Consider the following 11,264-nt stretch of genomic DNA (forward strand, 5'->3'; position numbering starts at 1 on the left):
AAGAAAAAACAAAAAAGATTAAGAAACCTCGCCCCGATTTCTCTGCCCTGGAATCGGCGATACTTTTATACCATCTCTTTTCTTCTCCAATTCCTCGGTTCCCCTTCCTCTCTCCCAACTCTATTCTCTCTATCCTTCGTCAGCTCGCCCTCGAAATCCTCCGCCCAAACCCGCCGCCGCCAGCCGCCCGATCTCCTTCGCCTTCCCACCCGCTGGATCCGTAACGCCGTGCCGATCCTTTCGAGGTACTCCGATCCGAATCTTGTTGGGTTTTGGGGCCGATCCAGCGGCGTCTAGGGTTTCTCCAGGGTTTCTGATCGGAATGCAGCTTCTTTCCAGGGGATTCTGATTTTGTTGCTCTCGGGCATCGGAGTTTGCTGACTCCTTTCGTGGTCGGATCGCACGTTGGATATGTCGGGGCCGCTCGATCGGTTCGCCAGGCCCTGTGAGTGGCTCCTAACCTTTGCTAATTGGATGAAGCTTGGAAGAATTTCTCGTTTCTTGGTTTTATTTGGTGGATTCGTAGAAATTGCTTGCAATTTGTATGAGTTTTGTTAGTAAAACCGGATCTTTGGTGTTTGGTTATCAATTTAGGATTTGAATTTCTCTATGAGTCGAATTTGGCCTCGGTGTTGTTCTAACGCGATATGTTTCCTTCTCTTTTTTTTCCTTTTAGGATTCATATTTCTCCATTCATTGATAAATTTACTTGTTAATTATATCATTAAAAGAAGGCAGCTATAAACATTTGAAATTGGGATCGAATTTATGGCCAATTTAGTTTTATTCTACTCACAATCCTCAGACCAACTAAATCTGAGGTTGCAAGCGATTGCCGTTGATACAATCTCCTTGCTGGGACGAAGGTATGGTCCTTTTCAGAAAACATAGAGATTAATTTGTGCCTCATGCCATGAAATGACCATTGGTAATCTTAGATGATTAGAGGCTGGGGTGTCCTTTCTTATGCTTGATTTAGATGATTTGCCATAAAGGAATTTTGAAGTGCTGATTTTTGAGTCTTTTAAGCAGCCAAGAGAAGTGTCTGTATTTTCACTGTTCGAGGATGCTTTATAAATTTAGAATCTAAAGAGAAAGATTTTGTCCAAGAAAGTTTTATTTCATCTTGTAGAACTGGGTTTCTTGTTTCTTCTTCATTTTTTTTTATCTGTTTGGATCTGTCACATGCAAGAGAAACAAAAAATTAGTTAGAAATCTCTATGCTCTTTCAGTCTTTCTCCTTCACCAATATTGTCAAGCTTAAAATGTTCAGTTAGTTCACGTATAGCTTAAATCAGACATTTGGTGCTGATCATTTGCTTTATTATTTAATCTCATTCAAGTTTATGAGATGCGGGTCATTTTTGCATCTTTATATTGTTCTGTGCATTCAGTGTCACATCTCTCAAACATATGCAACAATATGCAATATATATATATATATATATATATATATATATATATATATATATATATATTCTCGGATCTCTATATTCTTTACCCTTTGACTTCTCAAGGACTAGGTATATTGGTTCCTTTAATGCATGTGCAGCTTGTCAAAATTTATACATAAAATTTGTCTATTTTGTGGCAGAACATTTTCTTTCTTTCTTCCTTTCTTCATATATTTTACCTTTTGAAATACATATTGGTCAGGATAATGTGGCATAATATGAAATGTTTGTCGATATCTTCTTAGATATGTCCATCATACTCAATGAGCAACAAATGACTTTTGTATCATGTTACAGGTTTTGAGGGTTTTTCTAGTCATGATGAACGAAAAGAACGGAAGTCAGATTTTGAGAATTCAGAAGATGAAAGGAGGACAAGAATAGGATCATTGAAGAAAAAGGCTTTAAATGCATCAACTAAATTTAGACGTTCTTTAAAGAAAAAGAACAGGAGAAAAAGTGACAGTCGAGTTATTTCTGTTTCAATCGAGGATATACGGGATATCGAGGAGTTACAAGCTGTTGATGCATTTCGCCAATCACTAATTTTGGATGAGTTGCTACCTGCAAAGCATGATGATTATCATATGATGCTGAGGTAACTTGGTTTCCTTTATTTCAATGTTTTGACGATGTATCTTATGTATCTCTGGCTTGTTGGAATGTTCAAATATTCCTGGAGTTGTTTGGATTCCATTATATATTTGATATATCTTTTTAATTTCAGTGGATCGACTAGTGTGTAAGATATAAACCTCACATGAAGCATTTGCATGCTACAATGCTACAGTACCTTATACGTCTTTTTTGCTGGTCATTGTTCCCATATATAATTCTGAAGGATGTCACTGTGTCTAAATTTGCTCACCAGCTTCATGCTTCATATTTGTCCTAAACTCTAAACAACCCTTGCCTCTGTGCTTTTTATTTTCCATTAGTCGTGCTTCTTGTATGCCTTGCACAAAGGAAGGTAAATAGTGGATTGCCTGGTGGATACTGGCCTAACGTCTCCACTCTCTTTCACCTAAATGCTGGGTTATGTTGGTTGATTTATATTAGTTTTTCCATGTTATATGCAATAATCATGTTGTATTGTATTTTGTGATCTATCTGGTCAATTAATTGACATGTTAATGAATGATATATCAATGTTTGTATTTAAAAACAGTATTTGGTTTTGAATCTGAAACAAAGTCTAGTAGTGGCACTCTTGTTTGTGTTATAGTAGCTTGATAAAGACTAAAGGTATCTGCATATTTTTAAATTAGAAACTTATTAGGCTTACATGCTAAATATTGGTTACACAGAGAATTTAAGAGTACCTAATTTTAAAGTCCGGTACCAATTTAATAAACTTTGTTTGCCTGCTAATGTTTAATGTAAGGTTCGTCGTCTCGGTATCGGGCTCTGTACCGGTGCCACCTTGTCACTGTGTTAGTACGCTCGATATGGAGGCCAGTTCGGCATACCGAGCGTTGGTATGCCTTTCGTACCGTAGACTGGTTTGTATACGGCACCAAACCGTTATGGTATGGCATGCTTCGTATCGTCCGGTTTGGTACGGTATGGCGTACTATGGTTCAATGAAATCTACTTTCTCATATGGGTAACATTCTGGTTTGATAGACAGGCTTTGGCATTGTTGTGATAGTTATCATGACTCAAAAATCTGGTTCTAGAAATCTACTTATCAGATTTCAATTGTAATCACGCAAAATTATTAGATAAAATTCAAATTTCCAGGGATTTTAACAGAAGATCAGGTCCAGACATTTTGCTTCTCTTTATCTTGCTTTAGTAGAGCAAAATCACAAAGTGAGATTAAATTGAGGGGGAAGGGGAGATTTTAATATCTGCAATATTACATAGGAGTTGCTCCTTTATATTTTCCAATCAATGACAAGAACTTTCATTTCTTAATAGTAGTAGTGTTCCTGTAAATACATTTATATGATCATATGGTTTACAATAAGCAAGAAAATACACCAATGTAAACTGCGGGCCATAAAAGGTGGCTCCAACATGCAAAGAATCCCGATAAAATCTTCTCATCCAAAATTTTTGGTGAGAAATGTATTTACATGAAGGCTCTTTGCCAATGGATGCCATGGGCCTGCCAACTCTTTCTCTATCTCACACACACAGACATCTTAATAGGTTGAGCTCTGACCAAGATGTCCAGCATTGCATGGTTTCCATAATTTAAAATAGGCTCCAAATTAGTGAGATAACTTAAACTGCCAAGTGGAGTCTCCCATGGCCCACAAAGTAAAAAAACATCAACTGCCTATCTAATCATTGATCACGAGCTACTAAATGCCCCTATTACCTTCAAAAAATCTAAGTTCTTGTGCCCTTTCATTTTCATTATATTATCAACTTCTGTCCTTTATCGTGATTCGTGTAGTAAATATTATCATTCCCCTGACTAGCAGGTCCAGTTATATGCTTCTACCCATTTTCTAGTTGTTCACAACAGTTAAATTTCAATGATTACAGCATTTGTACACTCTTTGGCACATATTTTATTCTTGTTACTTCATATGTTGTTCTGTGATAGGTGATTTTCTGACCATTTAAAGTGACTGGGAAATGAATTTTTAGCGAACCACATGGTCTGTCTCTAGTTGGAACCTCTAGCAGCTACTTCTAGACTGTAGTAATTTATATCTAACACCAATTGGCTTGTAATATATTTATATTATTTTTGGAAACTTCTGTTCGGTCCTTACAGAGATTCAAATTCATGCTCAATCTCTCCAGTGCATAGAGATGTCTCTCTCTTTTTGGGCATGAACTGGATCAGAAAGAGTCTGAATCATATATATTTTGTAAATATTGGTGAAGTTACACCACATCATGCTTCACAAATTCAGATTCTTATTCTATATTAAGTTTTTCGTGTTTTCTTTGAGGGAAGTTGATTTTCCTTTTGTTGTTGCAATTTAACTAAATCTTAATCTAATTTGCCAAAAACTTGTTTACTTCTAGGTTTTTGAAAGCAAGGAAGTTTGATATTGAAAAAGCGAAGCACATGTGGGCTGAAATGCTTCAGTGGAGGAAGGAATATGGTGTTGATACTATTGTAGAGGTAATAGATATTTTCCTCTTTAGCTTATGATATCAAAGAGCCCCATTGTGATGATCAGAAAGATTTATAAACATTAATGTACATATAATGATAGCAAAAATTGTTGGAGTTCTTTTTGATTTACTAAATTTGGTATGAAAAATGAATAACCTTTTAGTTTGCTTTATAAAATGCATAGAAGCACAGTGTCAAATGCCAGCCTCATCTCATCATCTCTGCCCCTGCCAGTTTCCCTCTTCTCCATAGCTATCTCACTGCCCGATGCCTTGACCCTCCTCCCTCTGACCACCGTCTCCTTCTTGTTGGCATCCCATGGCAACCACCTTCCTGGATTCTATCCCATCCTCCATGAATTTTGATCCTCTTCCACAGTCCATTGCCTCCTTGCAGCCCCAAATGGGAGCTAGCTCATTGGATCCTGTCAGTCATAAGCAGTGAAGGCAGTCTAGAGTCATCTCTATTGCTAGAAGGGCATGGAAGTCTATACCATCTTGTCCATCAAAAAAGGGACCCAAGGATCAGATGTATATCCCGCATGATTTGATTGTCAGGAGGAGCATCACATTAGACATGGGATTCTAATCGCTCGATCATGATTGCCGCTGTTGAATAGCTTTAAGCAGTGGTCAATAGGTGTTTGACGAGGGTTGAAGATCAAGCAATGTTGGTGGCAGTGGTGTTGAGGTAGAGCAGGGTGAGGATCAAATGGAGACTAAGGACATGGGGAGTGTGATAAGATGGCAATGGAGAGGAATAAGATGGGTCATGCAGGAAGAGGGCATGATCAAGTTGCTACAGAGAGGTGGCAAAGGAGGCTAGAGTTAGCCTATAGAAGAAGAGGGAAGTGGGGGCAGCATCATGTGGCGAAGGGGGGAGGAGGGGAACTATTAAAGAAGTGAGATGCTGATGGTGTCAATGGAAACAGAGAGATGGACAATGGAGGTGATTAGGGTGGAGACCAATGGGTTGGTTGCGGTGGCATTGGGCTGCAAGTGGTTGGGCTGGGGTTTGAGGGGCTCGTGGAGGCACAGGGGTTGATATCATGCTGTAGCAAAGCTGAGGAGGTATGCTGTTTTTGACATCCTGATCCAATGGATCTTAATGAGATTTCAGTTAGATTCTAGGGCAGGAAACTTAGAAGTAGTAGATGTTCTTATGAGGAGAGAATATCTCCTACACATGGCCCACACATGTATGCACGCACACACATGTATATGCATATATGCATGCACGCACACACATGTATATGCATACATGCATGCATGCATACTTACATACATGCACACATTTGTACATATACACCTAGTTATATACATACTAGCATGTCTGTACATACATGCATGCATACATCCAAGCATGTGTGCATGCATACATTCATTCATGGATTTATACATGTATCTCAAGCATGAAATGCAGAATACATTCAACATGGAAGCATATTCTCTGAAAACAGATTTTAGTTCAATATCATAGGTACATATATCATGGTTTTTCAAATCTTGCCTCCAAGCTCTAGCATTTGTACATGCTCCTGGTAGAGCTACCTGGAAAGGAGCTTCTGTCATGATTGTGAACCTGTCCATGAAGAAATAACCTTATTTTCTTCTTATACCACATAAAATCATCTTTGGTTTTGTGATAATTTTTACTTCAAATTGATCGTGGTCTAACTGAAGTTAACTTTTCATCAGGATTTTGAGTACACCGAGTTAAATGAAGTTCTACAGTATTATCCTCATGGTTATCATGGTGTGGACAAGGAAGGGAGACCTCTTTACATCGAAAGGCTGGGAAAAGTCGATCCCAACAAACTCATGCAGGTGACGTCTATGGATCGGTATTTAAGATACCATGTGAGGGAGTTTGAGAGGAGCTTTTTGATCAAGTTCCCAGCTTGCTCACTTGCCGCAAAGAAGCACATTGATTCAAGTACAACCATTCTGGATGTTCAGGGTGTGGTATGTTATCTCAAACATGACCTCACTGCAAATATTGTGTCCTTCTGTATTTAGAATTTTTAACAAGTGTGCATGTCTCATTTGATATCATGTGTCTTCCTGTAGAGTTTGAAAAACTTCAGCAAGACTGCCCGAGAACTGATTGTACGATTGCAGAAAATTGACAATGACAACTACCCAGAGGTTTGTGACATATGTCCACGTTTTGTGGTCTAAATGGATTCCAATTGCTGTACGAAAACACCTGAATAGGATGGTAAACAATGTTTTCGCAGACGCTGCACCGAATGTTCATCATCAATGCTGGTCCAGGCTTTAGGCTGCTGTGGAACACTGTGAAATCTTTTCTTGATCCAAAAACTACTTCAAAGATTCATGTAAGCAATTCTCCGTTATAAGGTGGAAGTTTTCTCTAGAGATTAAGGAATTGTAACTTGTTATTTCTAATTTTCTTCAGGTTCTTGGAACCAAGTACCAAACTAAGTTGTTAGACATAATTGATGCCAGGTAGGTGCTCTGCCTCTTGCTTTATCCAGGATTTGCTTATCATCAAAGTATTTGCTCATAACCAACCTGCCACCTAATTTCTATGTTATCTTGGATTTTCTCTAGCGAGTTGCCAGAATTTTTTGGTGGTACTTGTACCTGTGCAGAATATGGAGGATGCCTTAGATCTGAAAAAGGCCCATGGAAGGACCCAAATATATTGAAGGTTTCTATTATTGTCTTAATTTCTTCATCATCTTCTTTTCTCATAATTAGCTTATGATTTCCATGATTTTTTTCTGGAATTCAGATGGTCCTCAGTGGTGAAGCACAATGTGCAAGGCAAATTGTCACAGTTTCCAATGGCGAGGGGAAGATCATTGCTTATGCTAAGCCACGATACCCAGTGGTAAGACTTCTTATCCGTTTCGTATTAATTATTTGAGTCGAACTTAGTCCATTTTCCATAGAAGACCAAATTGTTCTCTTGTTGGACCAGATAAAGGGTAGTGATACATCTACTGCTGAGTCTGGCTCAGAAGCTGAAGACATTACTTCCCCCAAAGCATCAAGGAGCTATATTTCACATCCTCTGTTAACTCCTGTTCGTGAAGAGGTAAGTTTGAAGTCCTCTTAGATGCATAGTTGGTGTAAGGCTTTCTTTTGCTATCAATTAGATGAGGAAGCTACAGTTTGAAACTTTTGTGTGTTAAATATGTTATCTTATGGTTCAGAGGCTATTAATCTGTTTTCTTTGCCTTCCACTATATATTAGAAACTATGCATGGAGAGTTTACCCCTAGATGCCATAGCCAGAATACATTTTGCCCTCATCTTTCTTCCTTTTAGAGGGGCTCATCTGGTTTTCCTTTGAACTATTTGTATTGACTTCCTAAAAGTTGCACACAAATCTAGAATTTTGCAACCCCACAATTTTTTTCTTTAATGAATTCCATGGGCAAGTTGCTTAAATATTTGCTTTTACACAAAAACTGAGACCTTTTAATCATGCGATCAGGAGTATAACACTGCTGGAGATTGACATGAGGTTACACAGGTCCATGCATAATGGCATGGATCCAACTTCAAGAATCGAGCCAAGCAACACTTATATGGAACATATATAGAGACACGCATGCACTTTATATTTCTATAAGATGAGAGCCAAGCAACACTAATATGGAATATATCATACATAGAGACACACATGCACTTTATATCTCTTTAAGATGAAATATTGTGTGTTCTTGCAGGGAAAAATGGTCAAGGCAGCTAGCTTTTCTGGCTTTCCAGAGCATGATGAGCATGTCCCAATGGTCGATAAGGCTGTAGATGCAGGATGGAAGAAAGAAGTTTCTAATCAAAAGCTCTCTTCATCTAAAGGTTTGTAAATCCAAACTTATGGAATCAATAGGTTATGAGGTCATGCTTATGCCTTTTTGATGTTTCTAAAGATTCAGTTAACCTAAGACCTACCCTTTTTTTTCTGAAAAAAATCCATCTTAAGTATATTAATGCTCAATAACTGTCATGTACCTCTTTTTTCTATGGTATTTTCCAACTCCTTCTACATGACCACTACAATGGAGCACTGGAGCTTTTAGGAGCATTAATGTTAAGATTTAATAATATGCTAAATTTCATATAATGCTGTTTGATCTTTGAGTTTTGAAATTTAACCTACTCTCGATAATCAGAGCTTCCAACTTGATGAAATATAAACCTATTGGTATCGAGGTGATGGATAACTTCGAAATTGTTCTGTCAGTGCACCCACAATTTACTGGCAATTGGTTTATGGTATCAAAATTTTAAATAATATTGAATGCTAAATTCTTTAAATTTTTATTTCATGCAGTGTGTTTAACATCCTAATCTTAATCTAAGATTTGTAATCACATACCAACCAAATAAGCTTTCTAAATTCTGTGCCATAAAGCACTTTCAAAATAGTTTATGTAGACTTAAATATAACTGTCCCAATCTCTTCTCAAAATTTCAATTGTGTAATCTAGTCACTTTGAATGGCATGAAGGACAAATAACTAGCATAAGCAATCAAATCCTGCTAATAGTACTCGTTTGATCATATTCCTTTCGTGCTGCTATCTATCGATCTTATCAGTTATCTTGTTTCCTGACATGATGGTAGCATTAGCTAAGCTGGATATTATCCCTGATGCAGGGTCTTTTTCTTTGTCGGATATGCATAAGCCTCCTGAAGGACTTCAAGCTCGGATAATTGCACTGTTTGTGGCCTTCTTCATGACTCTTTTTACACTGATTTGTTCATTCACCAGCTGTGTGACCAAGAGGCTTCCAGACAAAACTTCTGAGCCAGATCACCTTGATTCTGCATATTGTCTAGACCCTGTTCCCAAGGAGGAATTTCGCCCCCCCTCACCTGCTCCTGGGTTCACTGAGGCAGACCTCCTTTCATCGGTCTTGAAAAGGTTGTGTGAGCTGGAAGAGAAGGTTGATATTCTTCAAGCAAAGCCATCTGAAATGCCTTCAGAGAAAGAAGAGTTGCTTAATGCTGCTGTCCGGCGTGTAGATGCATTAGAAGCTGAGCTTATAGTTACCAAAAAGGTATGCTTTTTCATCTCGTTTACTGCAGAATTGATTTGACAAACAGATGCATCTTTTGTGAGGATATATCATGCCACATGATATCGAGCACCTGAGAGTTATAGAGGATATGTACGCATGCCATATATTTTCAACCGAATGATTTTTTTTTCCTTTTCCTAACGTGGCAGTTGTATGTAACAGAGCACACCAATTCCGTAAATGGTTGCAAATCAAAAGCTAATGCCCTATTAAGTTCCCCTTACATTTAAAATAAAGTTTGCCTACTTCCAAGTCTTCTTGTCAGCCATGATATTACATTGGCCCAAATTGCTATCTCAATTGATAGATCAATTCTTTTCTAGGCCAGCTATATGCAGACTATTTTCTTGTGATCCAAGAGGAAGTATGTACATGTTCAGCCTTCTTAGTCCATCTGTGTGTTTTCTTTCCTTTCATGCAAGGATTAAAGAATTGCATGTCACATATGTGTGATTGCAAGCTGGCATAGCATGCTCTGGTACATGTCATGCCCAATAACATGCTAGGGCTCAAAGCCAAAGGAATGAGTCTGCTGTTGTGGACTGGTAGACATGATATAAGGTATGGACACCCCTGTATTATGTCTGTTCTTGGACAGCACAAATATACCATATAGGGCTATTGAAACTGTGCTTTTATGCCATGTTACATGCAGTATTAAATGCTTTATTTCTTTTTCTATTCATTTATGCTTGTATTGCATCTACTTATTTGCCTGAATATGTTTACATGAAAATAAGGTTCTTTTTTGTATTGTTGTATTCATTTCTTTTATATACTTTCTAGGCTTTACATGAAGCTCTTATGAGGCAAGAAGAACTGCTTGCATACATGGACCGTCAAGAAGAGGCTAAGTTTCGGGTCAGTCCCTGTTTTTTCACTTCCACATCCATTGATATTTGTGTTTTCTAATTTGATGATAGAATGTCTAACAATATGTTTATGTGTATATTTCTGCAGAAGAAGAAATTTTGCTTTTGAAGAAAGAGAGTGCACAGATCCATTTTGCCGTGACCATCCTGCTATTGATACTTTATGATGAGTGATGATTTTGATGTGTATTTGTCCAGAGAAACCCTTTCCTGATAACAATAGTTGACTCTAGGGAGATGAATGATCAGATAAAAATAAATCATATTGTCTAACAATGGTTGATGGCCAGTTTGAGCATTGTTGTTGGAACACATCCTGAGTACTTTTACAACATATAACCTGTTCTGGATCCCATCCATATGAGCTACTAATATATATTTTCCTAAAGCGACTTCCCCACCAACTGTAGGCCCACCGTCCACTAAAATTTCTCTCTTTTTAATGTATTTACCCAACCAAATCTGAATATTTTTGTTGGAATATTGATGCATCACTAATAGAAGGCTTTTAGTGTCCTCATTACTTGATAAAATAATTTTTGTGAGGATTGGTATAAATGGTCTTTCCTCATTCTTTATGCCTAAGACTATCGTTGCGAGGTTACAAGTGATGACGATGATTTCTGTGTCCTCCTTTTGAAGGTAAAAATTAATTAGTTATTTATTAAGATTATTAACTAAGTTTTAATTTGATTCAATGCCAAGAGTTCAACAAGGACATGTAGCTTGGAGACGGCGAACAAAAGTTTATTTATTTGCATCAACCTCTGTGGGAGCTCGTTCAAGTTTTTCTT

At 37.7% G+C, this 11,264-nt stretch overlaps 1 protein-coding gene across 2 annotated transcripts; it reads left to right on the forward strand.

Moving 5' to 3' along the window:
- On the forward strand, nucleotides 1–10,829 carry LOC103703752 (phosphatidylinositol/phosphatidylcholine transfer protein SFH8-like). 2 transcript variants are annotated; one of them, XM_008786715.4, is made up of 15 exons: nucleotides 1–245; nucleotides 340–445; nucleotides 1,752–2,052; nucleotides 4,446–4,545; nucleotides 6,237–6,503; nucleotides 6,609–6,686; nucleotides 6,779–6,880; nucleotides 6,961–7,010; nucleotides 7,116–7,215; nucleotides 7,300–7,398; nucleotides 7,489–7,605; nucleotides 8,243–8,372; nucleotides 9,174–9,577; nucleotides 10,385–10,459; nucleotides 10,559–10,829. In XM_008786715.4, the coding sequence occupies exons 2-15, from the start codon at nucleotides 412–414 to the stop codon at nucleotides 10,577–10,579; spliced, it is 1,878 nt and encodes a 625-aa protein (XP_008784937.1). In that variant the 5' UTR covers nucleotides 1–245; nucleotides 340–411; the 3' UTR covers nucleotides 10,580–10,829. The 2 variants fall into 2 exon arrangements, with proteins under 2 accessions (XP_008784937.1, XP_008784939.1); XM_008786717.4 differs by having other exon boundaries at nucleotides 4–245; nucleotides 329–445.
- Nucleotides 10,830–11,264: the final 435 nt, after the last annotated feature.

This window comes from Phoenix dactylifera, chromosome 6 (genome assembly GCF_009389715.1).
Source record: "Phoenix dactylifera cultivar Barhee BC4 chromosome 6, palm_55x_up_171113_PBpolish2nd_filt_p, whole genome shotgun sequence".
Classification (NCBI taxonomy): domain Eukaryota; kingdom Viridiplantae; phylum Streptophyta; class Magnoliopsida; order Arecales; family Arecaceae; genus Phoenix; species Phoenix dactylifera.

Bases quoted from the DNA above. Each gene is read 5' to 3' on its own strand.
- LOC103703752 (XM_008786715.4), top strand. From the start codon at position 412: ATGTCGGGGCCGCTCGATCGGTTCGCCAGGCCCT. The intron at 4,546-6,236 runs GTAATAGATATT...ACTTTTCATCAG, and splicing joins GTGTTGATACTATTGTAGAG to GATTTTGAGTACACCGAGTT. The intron at 7,399-7,488 runs GTAAGACTTCTT...TTGTTGGACCAG, and splicing joins CTAAGCCACGATACCCAGTG to ATAAAGGGTAGTGATACATC.